This window comes from Chiloscyllium punctatum, chromosome 4, assembly GCF_047496795.1.
Source record: "Chiloscyllium punctatum isolate Juve2018m chromosome 4, sChiPun1.3, whole genome shotgun sequence".
Taxonomy (NCBI): Eukaryota; Metazoa; Chordata; class Chondrichthyes; order Orectolobiformes; family Hemiscylliidae; genus Chiloscyllium; species Chiloscyllium punctatum.
Window position 1 is genome coordinate 83,238,377 of NC_092742.1, and position 22,611 is coordinate 83,260,987.

General features: G+C 44.3%; 1 protein-coding gene across 5 annotated transcripts in view; it reads left to right on the forward strand.

Moving 5' to 3' along the window:
- smoc1 (SPARC related modular calcium binding 1) overlaps positions 1-22,611 on the forward strand; it is a 242,888-nt gene that overhangs the window by 184,400 nt on the left and 35,877 nt on the right. For all 5 annotated transcript variants that reach the window (XM_072569186.1, XM_072569187.1, XM_072569188.1 and 2 more), the window contains exon 10: positions 1,664-1,769. In XM_072569186.1, the coding sequence (XP_072425287.1) occupies positions 1,664-1,769 (106 nt within the window). The remainder of the gene's footprint in view (positions 1-1,663; positions 1,770-22,611) is intronic.

The window sequence follows — 22,611 nt, forward strand, 5'->3', positions numbered from 1 at the left end:
CACTCTTTTTGCTATGCTTCAGGCTCTTTAAGCAATTACAAGTGGGCAGTGTGCCTGTAGGAATTAATTTGATTGTTGCTATCAAAATCAGGAATATATTTGCATACACGTGCTCATAAGTGTAAGTGGACTACATACAGGCTTTGCTAAATTTTAGCAAGTTATGCAGTGCTGATGTTCAGACTACAATGGCTCCTGTACTTGCTGTTATGAGAACAGTATTATATCCCTTGCCAACTTATGTCTGACAATGATGGCGATGGTGCCATCACGAAGCTCAGTGACTTAAATAATGTGATGTTGACTATATATTCGTGTGTGACAGCATGACTGGTGAAATAATATCAAAGATTGATTCATTGAGGAATATAAGCGAAGGGCTACAGTGCACAATACCAGCATTATTGTAATGTGTAGGAGGGAATGGTGAAATCAGATAGTCTTGGTTAGGGTGATGTCAGGCTGAGGTTACAAATGTCTGCTAACTGCAGGAAGACTGAGGTGGGGAATTCCTCAGTCATGAGATCGTGAAAAACTAATTTGGGTGACTTGAGAGAAGAGGAAAGGAACAAATTTCCCTGTGGTCTGTGTAACCCCACCTTCAGGCCTCAATGCTGGTCAAAAGTCCAAACTTCTGAGAAAGTCTTGCTTATTGTGACCTGGCCTGGAGTTGTCCAATTAACGGCCAGAGGGCAGACTCGCTGTCCAATGAAGCAAGGCTGGTCTGTTTACTGGGTGTCTGTTAAATTTAGAAGGTCTGACTGGATACGGTTGAGAACAGGATTCAGAATTCCACGTACATAAAAGGGGTGAGTGAATCCAGGATGACAAGTGCCGAGCTCTGTTGTCTCTCAACGTGAAAGGGTTAGAACAAAGTACAGTACAGCACAGGAACAGGCCCTTTAGCCCTGCGTACTTGCAAACACAGTTTGCTATTCCATACGGAAACTGTCTTCGCTTACAGGATCCGTATCCCTCTATTCCCTTCCTATTCGTGTTAATACGTAGTGGCACCATTGGCCCCGCCCACTACCTTTATGATTGTGTTATACAGACTGAACAGGGGGAGAACTGCTTAGGACCTTGAAGGGAAGACATGTATCTCTTGGTTCTGCTCAAAGTTTCTGTCATGATGTCTATCATTATCAATGGAACCTGTAGCTTGTTTCTAACAGGCAATAAACTGTTTCTCATTAATTCCAAGAGCTTCTTCTGGGTAGGCCAGGAAGTGGTTTTGCTCAAAACCAACAGGCTCTGTTGATCACTACACTTTTAAGAGGTTGGTAGCGGCAAACATGTGGTGAGGGGCAACCTTGGTTAGGCTGCTCTTACAACATGTATCACCTTGGCAGGTAAAGGAGCTTATTTATGAAGCAATAGAATTTGAGACGCGGATTGGTGTAGCCTCTGATTAATTTGTCCCTGTCGACGATGTGATTTGTCCCGGAATGGGATGGTCCAGGTGAGAGTGGAGTAAGGTTCGTGCCACCTTGAAGCTGTCACCTCACCTGCAGATTATTAACCCGCAGAAATTCCGACAGAAAGGAAATGATCTCAAGTAAATCACTGTTCTCCACACTCGGGAAATGACATGAAATGCTGCTCATCAGGCACACCAGCTACCCACTGCTAGTTATGACTGTTAACCTTTCACCTTTTGCAGGTTGCCCTGGGGCAAAAAAGTTGGAGTTCATCACCAGTGTTTTGGATGCTCTCACCACGGACATGGTGCAAGCTATTAACTCACCAGCACCTGCAGCGGGAGGAAGGTATGTGTCTCCTTATTGCCTGCGTGACAGAGTTCGGATTGCATTGACCTCAGGAAGTCTCTATTGAGAACAGCAATTGTGACGAATGTTCACATCTTAAACTCACCATTCAGCCAGTTCAAAGTTACGAATAGGCATGCTCTAATTAAATTGTCATTGTACACCACTACATAATCTATGTATTTCAGACGTGTATAGTTAAATTATGTTTTATCACAGAAAAGTTTTGCAATGACCAAATGCAATGCAACTTTTATGTTGGCATTGTACCTAAATGGGTGGAATAGAGGAAGTCAGTTGTAAACGTCTGTGTATGTCCAACAGTTTGTCATCCAGCTGGGGTAATGTCCTGACCTGTAAGACATAAAGATGGGGAAGCACAACATTAATGTGTTTATCTCATCACTTCCTGCAGCACAGCATTCCAGCAAATTAAAATGCCTTTAGTTTTTGTGCAGAAGGGTTAAAATATATCAGCACAGGCTTGGAGGGCTGAATGGCCTGTTCCTGCGCTGTTCTTTGTTCTTCGGTGGTTGAGTAAGAGAGACTGCAAGTAATTCAGAGTGTTTGGGTTAAATTCATTCCGGGCAGTTTCATGTGACTTTCAAGTTCCTGTCCCATTTTCAAAAGAAAACTGGGTGGAATGCAAAAGGGATTCCCATTCACCTGGGCTTGTTTTTCACCACTGCCCAAGGACCAAGGACATATTCTGGCGCCATGGGAACTAGAGTTGACCATTTGTTACATCCTCTGGACATTCCTGATTTTTAAAAATCTGTTTTGTCTCATTCCTGTATATTCTTTAAACCCAGCCTCCAGTATCCTTTTGCTCTTCCTTAATGCTCTTGCTCCTGAAGCATCTACCGCCAATGCAGACACCTCATTGGTGAGTTTAGTGGTGGAGCAGGGCATTTAATTGGGCAGAGAAGGTTGGCAAGTGGGGCCCTGGCATCTTACCTCACGATGAACCTGGGGATGGAACGGTTCATGGATGGCTTTCCCACCCTTCTGCAAATTGAGGCTCTCAACTTAAAGATCTCAAGTATGAATGGTGGTGGGTAAGGGGCTGACCAGGTAGGGAACATGATGTGTTTGCTTGAGACTCCCAGGAGATGTTTTCTCATTCAAGGTCCCAGACCAAGGGACTTGACATGAAGAAGGAAGAAGCCAGCTGAGGGTCACCTCCCTGCTGTTGGTGCTGATCTGCTCATTCCTTTTTCCCCACTGCCCTCAACCCAACATTACTCTCCCACGTCCTGAGACACCCTTCAGTGGATGTCCTCAGATGAGTGTCATACCAACAGCAGTCTCTAGCTGGTGCTGCTGAGTACAGAAGAGCTACCAGTCTCTGATTGGCTGGCAGGTGGTACTTCCTCCCTGGTGTCTTCGGTCTAAATGAAGGACCCCTGCTGGCCTGTTGGGTGCCTGAATGGTGAGGGGACTTCTCAAAAAGAGTCAGCCCTGACTCTTTTTTGACCCACAAGATTCTGTCCATTGAATCCAACATCTCTGTCATGTAATTCAGAAGTGTCGACATATCTGAGCTGCAAGTCTTCATTTTTTCTACAAAGTGATAGCTGTGTTCTTGTGCAACCCTGCGATATTTAAAATCACGCAATAAAAATAGCACTTAAAGTGTTGGTGATGTAATCATGTTATAGACAACACGTTTTAAAAGTTTGTGCTTTAGAAACAGCGTCCCCTATTTCTCAATCGCATTACAGCCAATTCGTGTTGACGAAACGCGTGTTACGGCAGAACAATCTATATTGTAATTGAACTAAATTTGGGGTTTCGGAAGATTAACTCACACTGGATGTTTTGCAGCACCATTTGTTCTGATTCTAGTTTGTCACACTTTTGATATGTGCAAATTCTCACTTTCAGTTGGAAGGTCATACAAATGTGTGAAAAATAAAAGACCTTGAAAGAACTTCTGGTCTAACCAGCTAGTCCCTCACAATTGTGAGACTCAATGTATCACTGGATGTGTACTGAGGCAGACTGGAATAGGGAGCTTAAGGTGAAGGAAACCTTAGGGGGCAGTGACCATAATATGATATAACTCACCCTGCAGTTTGAGAAGGATAAGCTGGAATCAGATGTAACAGTGCTACAGTTGAAGAAAGGTGATTATAAAGACATGTAGACAAGGTCTCTTCCCTGGGGTGGGGGGAGTCCAGAACTAGAGGGCATAGGTTTAGAGTGAGAGGGGAAAAATATAAAAGAGACCTAAGGGGCAACTCTTTCACGCAGAGTATGATGCATGTATGGAATGAGCTGCCAGAGGAAGTGGTAGAGACTCGTACAATTGCAACATTTAAAAGGCATCTGGATGGGTTTGTGAACATGAAGGGTTTGGAGGGATATGGGCCGGGTGCTGGCAGGTGGGACTAGATTGTGTTGGGATACCTGGTCGGCATGGACGGGTTGGACCAAAGAGTCTGTTTCTATCTCTATGACTCCATCACTGTATGTAATGGCCAGTGGTGTTAGAAAGGTTTAGAGGGATATGGGTCAAATGCAGCCATATGGGACTAGTTTGGGAAACTTGGTCAGCATGGATGAGTTGGACTGAAAGGTCTGTTTCTGTGCTGTATGACTCTATGACTGTATTAATCTAAAAACACAGATCCAGGTTCAAATCCTGGCATTGTAAAATTCAATTTTAAAAATCTGAGATGAAGAATCTAATGATAACCTTGAAACCGTTGCCAATTGTCAGAAAAACCCATTAAGGTTCAGTAATGTTCTTCAGGAAAATAAATCTGCCATCCTTACTTGGCCTACATGTGAATCCAGCACCCCAGCAATGTGGTTGCCTCTCAACTGCCATCTGGGCAATTAGGGATGGGCAATAAAAACTCAAATTGTACCTCACTCTGCTCTTGAAGATCCTCCTAAAAATCCATCTCTTTGCTGGAGTTTTTTTGGCCACCTTTCTAATAACTTTTTCTTTGACTCATCATCCATATTTCTCTCACGTAGCTGTGCGCTATTGTTGGAAGTTCTTTTCCAATATTACCATCGGAAAAGGCTGCTTAATGGACACCACCTGATAATCTACATCCCAGGGTATTTGGTGTTGTCCTTGGAAATAATGGGTGCATTGGTGGTCATCTTTCAAGATTGTGTCGACTCTGGAACTGTTCCTATGGATTGGAGAGTAGCCAGTGTAACCTCTCTGTTTAAAACAAGAGTCAGAGAGAAATCAGGAATTATAGACAGGTTAAGTCTAGCATCAGTAACGTGGATAATGCTAGAGTCCATTGTGAAAGATTTAATAGCAGAGCACTTGGAAAACAGTGACAGAATCGGACATGGTCAGCGTGGATTTGTGAGAGGGAAATCATGCTTGACAAATCTACTGGAATTTTTAAGGATTTAACTTGTACAGTTTATAAGGGTGAGCCAGTGGATGTTTTTTATTTGGACTTTCGATAAGGCCCCACATAAGAGCTTACCCTGTAAAATTCAAGTGCATGGGATTGGTGGTAGCGTACTGACATAGAGAACTGATTGACAGGCAGGAAACAATGAGAAGTGATGAATGGGTATTTTTCCAGGTGCATGAGAGTCAGTGCTTGGACTCCAGCTACCATATATGAACGATTTAGATGAGAGAGTGAAATGTAATATCTTCAACTTTGCAGACAGCACAGAGCTGGGTGGGATGGTGAATTGCGAGGAGGATGCAGAGATGCTTCAGTGTGATTCGGACACGTTGATTGAGTGGGCAGACATAGTGTAATGTGGGTAAGTGCAAGGCTATTTCACTTCAGTAGCAAAAACAGGAAGGCAGTTTATCTGAATGGCAATAGAGTGGGAAAGAGGGACGTGCATTGAGACCTGGGTGTCCTTGTATAACAGTCACTGAAAGCAAACATGCAGGTGTAGCAGGTGTAGCACAGGGAGAGCAAAAGAAAGGGAAAGAGTTCCAGCTGTGTACGAATCAATTTATCTTCTGTCCTTGCCCTATGAAGCAAACTATTGAAAAGTGATTCACTTGTGTTTTCCTGAGACCAGTTCTGTTGTCCTCGCTGAGTACTCCACAGGCAATCTTTCGTTTTCCAATGTGTGAACTTAGCATGGAAATGTGAATTAAACAAGAGGTGCAGATTTCTTGACATTGACTGAGTTTTCTAACTGTGCAGTATTTAGATGAAATAAGTGCAGACAAGTCTGTATATTCTCACACTGGTTTCACAAAACTTAGCTCAATCTGTGGTCAGGTGAGAATGGTCAGTGTTTGTCCATTTTAATGAAGGTCTCGGATAAATGTTTAGTATTGAAAGTTCATGTTTTCCACGATCATAACACATATGAAATCCCGCATCTTCATACTTTTCAGTCTAATTCCCTTCTGAATGCTTCAGTTGACCATTCCTGTACTGTACTCTCAGTCACTGCATTTCCAGACCTTAACCATCATTCTGAGGAAATAAAATCCTCCTATAGCCTTTGCTACTTTTATTCATTATTTTATATCTGTACACTCTCACTTTCAAGTGGAAACACTATCTCGCTTTCTGTTCTGTCCTGGCCCCTCAAGACTATGAATATTGTTGTCACATAGAACCCCTACAGAGTGGAAGCAGGCCATTTGGCCCATCAAGCCCACAGCAATCCTCCGAAGAAGAGCATCCCACTCAATCCCTGTAACTCTGCATAGCCCATAGCTAACTGAGGGCTGTTTTCCCTGGAGCACCAGAGACTAAGTGGTGATCTTATAGAGGTTTATAAAATCATGAGGGGTATTAATAGTATAAATAGACAAGGTCTTTTTCCTGCTGTGGGGGAGTCCAGAACTAGAGGACACAGATTTAGGGTGAGTGGGGGAAGATATAAAACGTACTTAAGGGGCAACTTTTTCATTCAGAGGGTGGTGTGTGTATGGAATGAGCTGCTAGATGGAGTGGTGGAGGCTGGTACAATTGCAGCATTTAAAAGGCATCTTGATGGGTATATGAATAGGAAGGGTTTAGAGGGATATGGGCCAAGTGCTGGCAAATGGGACTAGATGAGGTTGGGATATCTGGTCAGCATGGCTGTGTTGGACTGAAGGCTCTGTCTCCGTGCTGTACATCTCTATGACTCTATAACCCACCTAACCTACACATCTCTGAGCACTATGCGCAATTTAGCATGGCCAATCCACCTAGTCTACACACCTTTGGAGGAAACCAGAGCACCCAGAGGAAACCCACGTGGGCACAGAGAGAATGTGCAAACTCCACACAGACAGTCACCAAGGCTGGAATCAACCCTGGATCCCTGGCGTTGTGAGGCAGCAGTGCTCACCACTGATCTGCTGCACTGCTCATCTCCTCCCATCCTTCTGTTCTCCAAGAAATACAGTCCTGACTTCTCCAAATCCATCTTCACAACTTCGAAGCATTCTCATGAGTCACGTGACAGGCTTTTTCTTCAGTTTTCTCAGTGTGAGAGACAGTCTTATTCACCGAGGTGTACTCTGTACATCTTTGGACAGGCTTGAGGCTGAGAAATAATTACAAGTTGTTCCAGCAAAGGAAGGATTCAGCACAAAATTGAAACGTTTATTGCAAAGGAAATGATATGGGGCATCTGTCAACAGTCTGTGTGGAGTTTGCACATTCTCCCTGTGTCTGTGAGGGTTCCCTTCTAGTGCTCTGTTTTCCTCCCACAATCCAAAGATGTGCAGGTTAGGTGCATTGGCTGTGCTAAATTACCCATAGTGTTTAGGGATGTGCAGGCTAGGTTATAGAGTCATAGAGATGCAGGCTAAATTGCCCGTAGTGTTAGGTAAGGGGTAAATGTAGGGGTATGGGTGGGTTGCGCTTCAGTGGGGCAGTGTGGACTTGTTGGGCCGAAGGGCCTGTTTCCACATTGTAAGTAATCTAATCTAATCTAATATTGTAGTTGGTTATCTTCATGGTATGGTACACCAGGGAAGTCAGGCCACCCTCTGACCTGAATCGGCAGCCATTGCTGTTTGTCTGTTTGTTTATTCAAACTGGCTGAAGCAAAAGGAGAGCTGGGGGCATGGGCCAGTGGAAGGCCTAGTTCTTTTTGACGTCACTCTTGTCAGTTTTTTTGTCCAAATTTACACTTTTGTTTCCAGCCAATAAAATAGTTTCAGGACCCTCCCCATGTTTCTGTCAGCTGGTCACCTTCAGAGAGTTCCTAACAATGGCTTGCTCTTGTGAAACTCTTGAGAAGCTGTGTCTTTTTTCCTTTCCTTTCCTCTTAAACTATTCAAAGTGGTGTCGCCTCATGGCGACAAACAGAAGCTATTCACTGTGTTTTATTGTACTCTTATTACAAAATACACTTGACAGTAAAATCAAAAGTCTGTAAAATCAGAAGTATCAGAAGACACAAGCTCCTTAACAAGCTTCCTGTAAACCTTCATGTGCCTAGTTAATGAAGGGATGGCTCCACTTTCCCCTCCATCACACCGCACTCTCTCCCCATCCCCAAGTCCCCACAAATGTGCAGAAGAGGTGTGGAGGTGTCCCTACAACCCTAACACCCCCCTGGCTGAACACTTCAACTCCCTCTCCCACTCCGTCAAGGACATGCTGGTCCTGGGCCTCCATATTATGCCTAATATTCCGCCTTGGAACCCTGCAACCACACGGGATTAATGTGGATGTCAACAGCTGCCTCAGTTCCCCTGCCCCCATGTTATCCCAGTCCCAAGCCTCCAACGTGGCCCCACCCTCCAGACCTGTCCATCATTGCCTCTTCTGACCTATCATCTTCTCCCTCACCTTTATCCACCTATCGCTTTCCCAGCTACCTGTGCACACTCCCCTCCCAATTATCTCTCATCCCTGACCCAGAAACCTCATTCCTGATAAAGGGATTATGCCCAAAACATCGATTCTCCTGCTCTTCGGATGCTGCCTGACCTGCTGTGCCTTTCTGGCGTTTTGCTCTCAACTCTGATCTCCAGCATCTGCAGTCCTCACTTTCTCCTCGCAATCCACAACTCAAGCTTAACATTCTGGGAGCATGGGATCAAATCCTGCAATGGCAGGTAGTGAAATTTGAATCCAATTAAAATATCTGGAGTAAAAGAAATGGACAAATGGCACCCAGTGTCATAAAAAAAACCCACTTGGTTCAATATTGTCCTTCAAGAAAGAAAAATCTTATTTTCCCTGGCTCACACGTGACACCAGTTTCGCAGTGATATGTTAGACTCTTAACTGCCCTTTAGCAGTTTGAGATGGTCGATAGTTGCTGGCCTAGTTTGTGATGACCCAGAAACAAATGGGTCAGACTGGATTTGTGGGTGGGAAAAGTTCTAAGCTGAGTTTCCATGATTGAGTCCTACGATTGGGAGTGGATCGTGGGCAGCACAACACTGGAGGATTTCTGGTTTGAAAGAGGTCGATGAATATAGATTGGGTGAAAGAAGCAGCAGGGCAAAGAGAATGGGGCTTTCGAGAATTGTTCAGTCAGAAGGTGAGCATGGCTTGAGAGACTTGAGAGGAAATAATTTAGTCACAGGCATAGCTTTGCTGGGAAGCACCAATGTGTGAGATTCCATCTAAGGATTTGGAGATTGTAACCCAGATTGTAAATGACATGCTAACACAAAAGAATTGTGCTGAAATCCGTACAATTGGCTGTGAAGGGGAGGTGATGGTGTCGTTCTATTATTGCTCAATTATTAATCCAGAGACACTGGTAATGTTCTGAGGACCAGGGTTAGAAACCTGCCATGGCAATTGGTGGAATTCGGATTCATTTTAAAAACGTCTGGAATTAGGAGTCTAATGATGACCATGAAACCATTTCAGGTTGTTGGAAAGATCCATCTGGCCCTTTAGGGATGGAAACTGCCATCCTTACCTGGTCTGGCCTACATGCGACTCCAGATCCACAGCAATATGGTTGACTCTTAACTGCTCTCTGGGCAATTAGGGATTGGCAATAAATGCTGGTCTAGCCAGTGACGGCTTCATCCCGTGACCAAATAAAACAAAAGAATCAAGCCAGCACACAATTTAATGGATGATTTAGGAGGTCACAGCCTACTTCATATCTTTAGAAGCTCTGTGCCTTTATCCGTAATGTCATGGAGCTGAAGTAGTGTGCGAGCAAAGAAAAACGATTCCTCTTTTGATATTTATCTTGGAGCCTGCAACTCTCAATTAAGTCAGTTCCAACCACTCCCATTACTCATGGGAATAGCTATGATGAATAATTAAAACAAAGCACAAAAGTGATGTTCAGTAAAACTCAAGGCTGCAGCAGCACACAAATTCCTGGCCATTTTGGGCTCACTTCTAATGAAACTGAAATGGATAATAAATTGTAAACCAATGTTGACAGCCATTCAGTACTATTTTCAATGGAGGGCCTCAGAAATGGGATGGATGAAGCAAACTGGAGTACTGTAAAAGGTGAAATTGTTAATCAATGTAAAATCATTCCAGTTCAGGCATTGTAAGACTGAAGCAGAGCCTTAATACTGTCTTGCCGCAATCGGTTTCAAGTTAAGAATCTGTTTGCAAGCAATATTTCATTGATTTCATCTGGAACAGCTAGAAAGTGGTGTGAATTACATCATTAGCCTGACCTCTACGTGGTACAGAACATGGTTGAGATTCAGTTAACAGGAGGGCTCTGAAAAGTACCTTCATAGTTTACAGTGATTCCCTATGGGAATGAAAGGGTAGTGGTAGATGTTTCACTTTGCAGTGATGAAAATTTTCATTGGCTTACAAAACATGGTCTCAAAACTGTAATGCCAGCAGATTGTGCTAATTGTTAGCACTGATGTCATGCCTCACTGTGGGCAACATGTTGGAAATCACTCCCCGCTATTCCTGGTGCCGTCACAAATGTTCAAATGCACAAAATTCTGCAATTTGCCTGTTCTTTCAGACTCAGGTTCATAGAATACGTGGGCCAGGTTTCTTTACTTAAGAAGTACTTTTTATGAAAAAATAATAAAACTTTACCTACAGGCTAACAGTCATAAACCATCAATGTTTAACACGACCAATGAAAGTTCTATTCTTATTAACTACCACCCCCCATCCCACACACACACACACAAAACTTTGAAATAAAATTAGGGAAACAGTTTCAGTAGTCTTATTCATAAGATCTGTTAAGTTTTTTTTATCCATTGACAAGACGAGGCCAGCATTTATTGCCCACCCCTAGCTGCCCAAATGGCAATTCAGAGTCATCCACATTGCTGTGGATCTGGAGTCACGTGTAGGCCAGACCAGGTGAGGATGGCAGTTTCCTTCCCTCAAGGGCATTTGTGAATCAGATGGGTTTTTCGACAATAGATTCATGGTCAGCTTGAGACTCTTAATCCCAGATATGCTGTTCGAATTGAATTCGAATTCCACCTTTTGCCATGGTGGGACTCAAACCCAGGTTCTTAGAACATTACTGAGTTCTCTGGATTCACAGTCTGAGTGCTTGGGCCTTATTGATCAGAAGGTTTCTTCTCAGCCTTCCTTTCCTAAGTGCTTTCCCTGGTTTGCACGATGCACAAGGTTGAAAAATGTGTTGCTGGAAAAGCGCAGCAGGTCAGGCAGCATCCAAGGAGCAGGAGAATCGACGTTTCGGGCAAAAGCCCTTCTTCAGGAATCCTGAAGAAGGGCTTATGCCTGAAACGTCAATTCTCCTGCTCTTTGGATGCTGCCTGACCTGCTACGCTTTTCCAGCAACACATTTTTCAGCGCTGATCTCCAGCATCTACAGTCCTCACTTTCTCCACGATGCACAAGGTGGCTGGTTCCCTCAGGAAATAACTTTGACTGATCAGTTAAGAAGAGACAATGTACTGCATTTGCTGAAGTACAGGTAAACTGATTTTCTTCAGCTTTGTCGTGGCGTTTGACTGCGGAGAACAGAGTGACAGCTCTTGGACTAGTGGAGATCTGATCACTGCTCCCTGTGTGAAAGCAAAATACTACAGATGAATACAGAACATCTCAGATTCAGTTTGTCTGCTACCCAGCCTTTGATGACTGCTTGCTCAAATAACTCACACGATGCATCAGGCTTCTTGCTCTTCACAACATGCAGCAATCCTTTAACACAATGGTTTTAAAACAATGCACTCTCATTTCAGTCCACAATTTTAAAAGATGCAAAAATAAAAAGAGACACTAATTATATGTTGAAAATTTCCCAATACAAATGGAGCATTTCTTGGGCAACTGGGGAAGGAGGAGAAAATATTCATGTGACATTCGAGGAATTTGGATGGAGCTCAACTGAATCTAATTGAATGAACTGTAAAAGACAAATTGGAAATTTTGTGAGACAAGAAGACGTTTTGGAAATTTGGTTTTTAACCTGAGGGTGGTGAAAACACAAAATAAAAAGGATCTATGCATCAGTTGTAAAGGGCATTGGTTAGGCTCCATGTGGAGTACAGGGTATTATGGAAGGATACACTGGCCATGGAGTAGTACCAGACTCACTCGAATGATACAAAGGCCAAAGAAACCATTAGAAATCTGATTGCTTATTGGTAACTTGAATGCCTTTGAAACTTGAATGCTCTTGAATATTGGAGATTAAAGGGTGTGCCTGAAATGTCGACTCACCTGCTCCTCAGATGCTGCCTGACCTGCTGTGCTTTTCCAGCACCACACTTTTCGACTCAGGTGCTCACAGCAAAATGGCTACCATGTCCAAGACAGAGGAACAGAAATTAGCTCATCGAGAGTGCTCCGCCATTCAATCATGGCTGATAAGTTCCTCAACCCCATTCTTCTGCTTTCTCCCCGTAAACCTTGAACCCCTTGACAATCAAGATCCGATCTATCTCTGTCTTAAAAATACACAAGGACCTGGCCTCCACAGCCTTTTGTGGCAGTGAATTCCACAGATTCCCCATTCTCTGGCTGAAGAAGTTTCTCCTTGTCTCCATTCTAAAAGGTCTTCCCTTTACTCTAAGGCTGAGCCCTCGGGTCCTAGTCTCTCCTACCAATGGAAACATCTTCCCAACGTCCACTCTGTCCAGGCCATTCAGTATTCTGTATGTTTCAGTTAGATCCTCCTCATCCTTTCAAACTTCATCGAATATAGACCCAGAGTCCTCAAAGTTTCCTCATATGTTTAGCTTTTTGTTCCTGGGACCGTTCTCATGAATCTCATCCGAACACGCTCCAGAGCCAGTACACCTTTCATGAGATATGGGGCCCAAAACTGCACATAATACTCCAAATGTGGCCTGACCAGAGACTTATAGAGCCTCAGAAATACATCCCTGCTTTTATAATCAAGTCATCTCGAAATAAACTCCATCATTGCATTTGCCTTCCTAACTACTGACTCAACCTGGAAGCTGATCTTGAGAGAATCCTGGGCTAGAACTCCCAAGTCTCTTTGCACTTTAGACTTCTGAATTTTCTCCCCATTTAGACAGTAGTCCATGCCTCTATTCTTCCTACCAAGGTGCATGACCTCACACTTTCCCACATTGTACTCCTGCCACTTCTCTGTCCACTCTCCTAACCTGTCCAGCTACCTATCTTTGTATTATCTGCAAACATAGCCAGAATGCCCTCAGTTCCTTCATCTAGATCATTAATGTATAAAGTAAAAAGTTGTGGTCCCAACACTGAGTCTTGCAGAACACCACTTAGAGTCATAGAGATGTACAGCATGGAAACAGACCCTTGCTGGAACTAATCCCCTCACCTTGAGTAAACAGTGCCCCGCTACTGCTCATGCAAGTTTCTGTTCCTGCAGGATTCCATTATTCCAAAGCTCTCCTGGCTGATGCACCCTTCCACCCTGCATAAAGTTCAGTTCACCTAGTTTCTGCTGTCCTTGTCCTTAGTGGTAACGAGCTCCATTCAACCCTCCCCCAGGTTCAATGACCTACGTTGACACCTGATCTGGCAACAGCTCAATGTAAATTCTCACCATTGTTTTCAAATCCCTCCATGCCCTCACTACATACCATCTCTGTATCTTCCATCAGCGCATACAACGTCCCAAGATATTTGTGCTCCTCTAACTCTGCATTTATCATTTCCCTTGTTATACCAACCTTCAGGAATCTGCTCCCTAAATCTCCCTGTCTTCCCCTGCCTTAAGTAACTTTAAAAGCTACTGCTTCAACCAAGTTTTTGATCATCTCTTGTGTTGGCTCTTCAGGCCTATCGTTAATTTTAATCTGATTAAGCTCCAGTGCATTTTACAATAAAGAAGGTGCCACCTTAATAAAAGTTCATGTTGTGAGAAATGGGCAATTTGGCGTTTTGGTGTTTCTGAGGGCAGCTAATCATGGAGAAAGCAACTATGGGCTATTGGCTGCACTCTCATAGCTGAACACTGTCTCAAACATGCTTCTGTAAGATTAATTCCACTCACTGAAGTGAGCAGATCCAAGACTAGAGATTAAAACTGACTACAAGCTCACATGAAAAGCTGACAGTCACCTGATGTCTCTGAATGGCGAAATATATTGTGAGCACTGCCAACGGTACATGATGTAGCTTTCAGCCAAAATGCAAGATTGAACCTTTCTCCACCTGAGATTATTCGGTCAGATTTTCCCTTCGGCATAACACGGAGGCTAACAGGACATGCTGTTGTAGTTCCTCTACAAATAGAAGAAGAACTGCAGATAAGAGTCATAGAGATGTACAGCATGGAAACAGACCCTTCGGTCCAACCCGTCCATGCCGCCCAGATATTCCCACCCAATCTAGTCCCACCTGCCAGCACCCAGCCCATATCCCTCCAAACCCTTCCTATTCATATACCCATCCAAATGCCTCTTAAATGTTGCAATTGTACCAGCCTCCACCACATCCTCTGGCAGCTCAATCTATACACATACCACCCTCTGCGTGAAAAAGTTGCCCCTTAGGTCTCTTTTATATCTTTCCCCTCTCACCCTAAACCTATGCCCTCTAGTTCTGGGCTCCCCGACCCCAGGGAAAAGACTTTGTCTATTTATCCTATCCATGCCCCTCATAATTTTGTAAACCTCTATAAGGTCACCCCTCAGCCTCCGATGCTCCAGGGAAAACAGCCCCAGCCTGTTCAGCCTCTCCCTGTAGCTCAGATCCTCCAACCCTGGCAACATCCTTGTAAATCGTTTCTGAACTCTTTCAAGTTTCACAACATCTTTCCGATAGGAAGGAGACCAGAATTGCATGCAATATCCCAACATGGCCTAACCAACGTCCTGTGCAGCCGCAACGCGACCTCCCAACTCCTGTACTCAATACTCTGACCAATAAAGGAAAGCATACCAAACGTCTTCTTCACTATCCTATTTACCTGTGAGTCCACTTTCAAGGAGCTATGAACCTGCACTCCAAGGTCTCTTTGATCAGCAACACTCCCTAGGACCTTACCATTAAGTGTATAAGTCCTGCTAAGATTTACTTTCCCAAATGCAGCACCGTACATTTATCTGAATTAAACTCCATCTGCCACTTCTCAGCCCATTGGCCCATCTGGTCCAGATCCTGTTGTAATCTGAGGAAACCCTCTTCACTGTCCACTACACCTCCAATTTTGGTGTCATCTGCAAACTTACTAACTGTACCTCTTATGCTCACATCCAAATCATTTATGTAAATGACAAAAAGTAGAGGGCCCAGCACTGATCCTTGTTGCACTTCACTAGTCACAGGCCTCCAGTCTGAAAAAGATCCCTCCACCACCACCCACTCTCTTCTACCTTTGAGCCAGTTCTGTATCCAAATGGCTAGTTCTCCCTGTATTCCATGAATCTAACCTTGCTAATCAGTCTCCCATGGGGAACCTTGTTGAACGCCTTACTGTCACCAGCTGCTATCCTGAGAAGGACTCTTTTATCCCCACTCTCTGCTTTCTGCCAGAAAACTAAGCTTCTATCCATGCTAGCATCTCTGATACCATAGGTCCTTATCCTACTCCGTAGCTTTCTGTGTGGCTCGCTGTCAAAGGCCTTCTAGAAGTCCAGGCAGATAACATCCATTGGCTCTCCTTGGTCTAACCTGCTTATTACTTCCTCAAAGAATTCTAGCAGATTTGTCAGGCATGACCTCTCCTTGATGAAACCATGCTAACTCTGCCTTACTTTACCATGCACTTCCAAGTATTCAGAAATCTCATCCTTCATGATGAATTCCAGGATCTTATGCATGACTGAGGTCAGGATAAATTGATCTGTAATTTTCCATCTTCTGCCTTACTCCCTTTTTAAACAGGGGTGTTACATTAGCAATTTTCCCTCCCTGATTCTAGTGATTCCTGAAAAATCACCACTAACGCCTCCACTATCATTCAGCTATCTCCCTTAGAACTCTGGGGTGTAGTCCATCTGATCCAGGTGATTAATCCACCTTCAGGCTATTCAGTTTTTCCAGCACCTTCTCCTTGGTGATGGCACATTGCTCAGCTCTGCCCCCAACTCTCTTGAATTTTTGAGAAACTACTTGTGTCTCCCATGAAGACTGACGCGAAGTAATTATTCAGTTCCTCAGCCATTTCTTTGTTCCTCACTACTATCTCTCCTGCATCATTTTTCAGTGGCCCAGTGTCCACTTTTCCTTCTCTTTTGCCCTTTATATGTCTGAAGAAACTCTCACAGTCTTCCTTTGCTTACTGGCTAGCCTATCCTTATATTTAATCTTCACCCTCCTTATTTCTTTTCTTATTATGCTCTATTGGTCTTAGAAAGTTTCCCAATCCTCTGCTTTCTCACTGCCCTTCATCACATTAAATGCTTTTTCTTTTGCTTTTATGCTAACCCTGACTCCCCTAGTCAGCCATGGTTGCCTCATCCTCCCTGTACCATGCTGCTTTTTCCTCAGGATGTGCTCTGCAGTGTCTCTTGACTTACTCCCAGAAACTCCTGTCATTGCTGTTCCACTGTCTTTCCTGCCAGGCTCCTCTCTCAGTCAATTCTACCCAGCTCTTCCCTCATGCCTCTGTAGTTGCCTTTTATTCAGCTGTAATACCATTACCTCTGATTTTCTCTTTTCTCTCTCAAATTGCAGAGTAAATTCCATCATATTATGATCACTGCTTCCTAAGGGTTCCTTCACCTTAAGCTCCTTTATCAAGTCTGCCTCATTGCACTAAATCCAGTATTGCCTGTTCCCTAGTGGGCTCCATCACAAGCTGCTCCAAAAAGCCATCTAGTAGACGTTCCACAATGCCACATGTTGGCTCAGTGGTTAGCGTTGCTGCCTCACAGTACCGGGGACCTAGGTTCAATTCCAACCTTGGGCGACTGTCTGTGTGGAGTTTGCACATTCTCCCCGTGTCTGCATGGGTTTCCTCCGGGTGCTCTGGTTTCCTCCCACAATCCAAAGATGTGCGGGTCAGGTGAATTGACCGTGCTAAATTGCCCGTAGTGTTCAGGGTTGCGTAGGTTAGGTGCATCAGTCAGAGGTAAATGTAAAGGAATGGGTTCTGGGTGGGTTACTCTTCAGAGGGTCGTTGTGGACTTGTTGGGCTGAAGGCCTGTTTCCACACTGTAGGAAATCTAATCTAATTGTTTCTTGTGATCCACTACCAACCTGATTTCCCCAGTCCACCTGCATATTGAAATCTCCCATGATCACTGTAACTTTGCGTTTCCTATACATCTCTTCTGCGTCCCGGTGTATCTTGCGCCCCAGCTCCTGACTAATGTTTGGAGGCCTATACATGATTCCAACTACGTTTTTTAACCATTGAGTTCCTCAATTCTACCCACACAGATTCTACAATATCTGACCCTACTTAATTTCTTACTGTTGATGTAATTTCATTTCTTACTAATGGAGCAACCCCACCCCCTCTGCCCACCTGTCTATCTTTTCGATAAGATGTATACCCTTGAATATTCAGCTCCCAATCTTGATCCCCTTGCAGCCATGTCTCTGAGATGCCCATATGTCATACCTGCCCATTTTGATCTGCACCACAAGCTCATTTACCTTATTCTTTACACTGTGTGCATTCAGATATAACGCCTTCAGTCCTTTGTTAACCATCCCTCTTCTCATAGAACATGGAACATTACAGCGCAGTACAGGTCCCTTGGTCCTCGATGTTGCTTCGACCTGTGGAACCAATCTGAAGCTATTCCATTCTCGTCTGTATGCCTAACCAATGGCCATTTAAGTGCCTTAAAGTTGACAAGTCTACCACACTGTGAATTGTCATTGTCATTGTCATTGTCTCGTTGTGATTCGTTTGTGCAGTGTACTAGAAGTTTGATTGTTAATCGTTTCCAGGTGCTCTGTCCTATTTGTGTCTGTGCTGGAGATTTTAATAATTTTTCCCGAGTTCTGCACTCTTACATCCTCTTTTAATTTGGGTTTTCTGATTTTCCCCACAACTGTCAGAAGGGACTGCACACCTTAGACAGGAAGAGGCGTTTTTGTCTGGTGGAGAGAAAAAGAATGAGGGGATCCACTGTCCAAATTGGAGCAGAACTACCTCAGAGTGAAACTGTACAGTGGGTTCTCCCACAAGGGAAGAGGGATATTTTGAGCTTGTTTCCCACCTTCTACAGCCTTCAGAGGATGGGGAGTGTGCATAAGGGTCCTGGGTGGAATGTAATTCAAACTTTTGACACTACAATCTATTTTTGCTAAGCAAGGGCTCCCAGGGATAAGGAGCAAAGGCTGGAAAATGGAGTCACAATGGCAGTGTGCCATGATCTGATTGAACATCGAAGTGTGCTCAAGGGGCTGAATGGCCTCATTGTGCTGCAGCCATTCTAATCAGTGATGATTCAAAACGATGTTTCCACTGGTGGGACAGCACATTGAAGAATGGCTGAGAGACTTGTGTCCAACCGACATTGTTTGGAGTTGGATGCCACATTGTGTTAGTCATGGTGCTTTAGAGATGTCCTTCCAGCCAGTGTTAAACCACCGACAGTTTACATAATGGAAGCTGACTCTTTGACCGCGAATGTAAAAATGTGTCATTCCTGGAAACACACCAGGTCGTGGCTGTAGCTGGAAGCCAGCAAGCGAATGTAAGAGTTATGAAGTGTGACTTGTCTGAAGTTTAAAAATGTCCTTCCCAAAAGCTTTTATTTATGAGCTTCCCTCGATGAATAACAGCAATGACTTAATTGTTTCCTGATCATCCCTACTGCACGATCCGAAATTCCGATGGCATGATATCGAGTAGCTAAGTGTCTAGAGAAGGTTCTGGGTGACTGGGTCAGGGCATATTCAGCCTGTCTGCCTTCCCAGCCACACCGGGGGAAAGCCTAGCTCATGGTGACCACCAGGAACACTGTGGTCAGAAGGATGTTGCCAGAACTGGTGGGTTTGAGCTATAGGGAGAGACTGAGTAAGCTGGGGCTGTTTGCCCTGGTACTTCGGAGGCTGAGGGGTGACCTTACAGAGGTTTATGAAATCATAAGGGACATGGATAGGATAAATAGCCAAGACTTATTCCTCAGGGTAGGGGAGTCCAGAACTAGAGGGCATAGGTTTAAGGTCAGACGGTGTTGTGTGTATGGAACGAGCTGTCAGAGGAAATGGTGGAGGCTGGTACAATTAAAACATTTAAAAGGCATCTGGATGGGTATAAGAATAGGAAGGGTTTAGAGGGAAAAGGGACTAGATTAATTTAGGATATCTGGTCGGCATGGACAAGTTGGACTGAAGGGTCTGTTTCCGTGCTGTGCACCTCTATGACTCTAAGTCAAACAACAATGTGCAATGGACTGGAGGTGAGTCGGGAGGTGGGGGGGTTTGCTCCAAGAGGGTTAGCGGTTGGGTCTAGAGAGGTGAGATGATGGCTACAGGAGCTGTGTTTGCAGGCCAGGGAGGAGACCCGCAAGAATTAAAATGCAGTAAATGTTGGATTTCTCTTTGGAGGCTCTGCATGTCACCTGTATGATGGCTGGGGTGTCTACACTCTGTAGCTCCATTGATAGCACTCTCACCTCTGATCTGCAAAGTTTGCAGGTTCAAGTCTCACTTCAATGCTTGAGCACAAGATCCAACAGCACTGATTGAGTTAGCTCGACACTGTCGGTGGAATACTGAGGGAATGCTGCACTCCACCTCGATAAGAAATTAAACTGTGTCACTGGTTATAAAAGACCCTCTGCCCCTTTTTCAAAGTAGATCAGGGACATTATCCAGCGTCCAGGTCAATATCTATTTCAAAGTCAACACGAGACCAATTATTTAATCGCTAATGCCATGTTGTTTGGGAACTTGCTCTGTGCAAATCGACTGTTGTGTTTCCTTCATAATAACAGGGACAGCTTCAAATTATCTCTTCAGCTCTCTGGGTCAAAATAATTTATTTTCCCTCAAGCGCTCCTCTTGTGGTTTTCTCAAAGGCCTGTTTGTTTCTCAGGAGCTGCTTTCTGGTTTTCAGACGCTTCTTTTTCAAATTCACTAACCCTAACCCTGCTCCTTTATTACGTGACATGTTACATCTATCATTACCTTCTGTTTTTATGTTGAACAGCATTTAGGGTCTCCTTTATATTGATATGATAGTGCAACAATTATATATTAGTAAGTCTACTGAAACTCTCATTCATACCTTTGTTATCTCTACACTGGACAATTCCTTCACACTCCTGGCAAGTCTCTTCCATTGGCCCCTTTGTTAGTCCTGAGGTTTTGCAGTGTGAACACATTGCACATTTCGTTAAGATTGTTCTGTTGAACTTGATACTCAATTCTAAATGCTGCTGTGTTCTCCATCTAAAGCTCTGAGGTCTGCAAACTAAACCTGCTCTCCTATCCTCAAGCTTCATCCCTCAGCACTGAAGCTCAGTTCATGTTATTTGTGGAGATCTGGATAAATTTCCAGGGCACTTCGTTCAATAGCTTCTCCAACCCCAGATTGTGAACTAGCCCATCATGCCAGCTACCAGTCTTTTTTTTTTAGCTAGGTTGCCTTCATATAGCCCGATCTAGGTTCACAGAAAGGCACACATGTTGTTGCACAGGATTAAACACAATAAATAAGAATAAAATAATCAGCTACCTGTCTTTTGGGAGGTGATTGCACCAGCTGCTTTCCCTGACTTTGAGTGCTCGTTGGCTGCCAGTCGCACCGGGACAACCGGCAGTCATGAGGAGCGCTGTATAAATCGAAATCTTTTCTCAGTTTAGAACTGCTGGCCAAACAGGGCCCAGTTGGCATTCAGAAGAGGTCTACAGCCTGGGATGGTTAGCACTGCTGCCTTACAGTGCCAGGGACCCGGATTCGATTCCACCCTCAAGTGACTGTCAGTTCTTCTGGGTGCTGTGGTTTCCTCCTACAGTCTAAAGATGTACTGCTTAGGTGGATTGGCCATGCTAAATTGTCCCATGGTGTCCAGGGATGTTCAGGCTAAGTGGGTTAGCCATGAGGAATGTAGGGTTACAGGGATGGAGTGAGTCTGGATGGGATACTCTTCGGAGGGTTGGTGTGGATGTGATGGGCTGAATGGGCCTACTTCCTGTATGGATCCTATGGCTTGAGGGCAGAATGGTGCTATCTAATGGTGGATGAAATTTACTGGAGCCACAATGTGGCACATAGTCACTGCCCTCGACTCCAAGGGCGCATTGCCTTCCCCCCCTCCTGGAGTCTCAACATTTCACCCCATTCCCTTCTACTTTGTGATGGGAAGAAATAAGTCTTTGTGTTTTGGTGACAGGGATATGGAGATCAGATGATTTCACATCAAGGAGGAGGTTGTCATTGGGCAAGGCACCATGGGATTCCTCCAGGCCCTTATGACACTTGAGACTCTAGTGTGCGATGCACTGGAGATCGTAAGAAGAGAAAAGAAAAATATTTAAACATGGGACCAAATAAAAAGAAAACAGAACTGAAGGAATGTTTATATGGAACATGCCAGAGACTTAACAGAGTCCAGGGCACCGGACTAGTGGTGATGTTGGACCAATGAAATTGGAATTGGGATTAAAAGAAAACTGCCAATTGTTTATTAAAAACGGAGCAATCCACTGGGGCATCACATAAACTGTGCAGCATAAGTAAAAAACACTTCCGTAAAAGGCAGTCTGCATACCAGACAGCAGAATAAGATGAGACAGATCTTGAAACTTTCAACAGTGAAACCACACTGGAAGGACTGAATTCTGGCAGATGCTCTCCTGCACTTGGTGAAACGGGATTCAGTCTGCTGAGTGTCAGGCCATTTCTGAGGAGCTGTACTCACAGGGACACATTGGCCAGGGAGCTGTGGATGAGCTGACTTTGGTATCTTGACCATTTAAATTAAGTTGTAGGCCCACATCTTGCTTAGTTTTGCTCCCTTTATGCTGAAAATGCCCAAATGATGAATTGGAAAACAGACAGACACACACACATGGACACACACACACGGACACAGACACACACACACACACATGGACATGGAGACACTCACACAGACACTCACACAGACACGGAGATATGGACATGAACACACATACGGACGCACAGATACACACGTACACACACACACAAATGATCCTGCACAGACACGCATATACACACACAGATGCACATACCTACACTCATACCACGACACACACGCGCTCACACATACACATATATACACACGTATATACACACACACAAAACCACATACACACACACACACACACACATACATATGCACATGTATGGATACAGACACCCACTTTGGAGACAGATACCCACTTACAACCCATGTACAAACACATAAAACACATGCGAACGCACATGATTATAGACACACACACATATGCACATGTGGACACACCCATGTACAATCCTTACACACAATTGTATACACACAAGCACATAGTCAAACACACACCAATTCTGCCCCCCCCCCCCCCCCCCCGCCAATACACACACACATTCACTGAATTAGTGTTAATACTCTGGGGATGTGGGTTTAAAT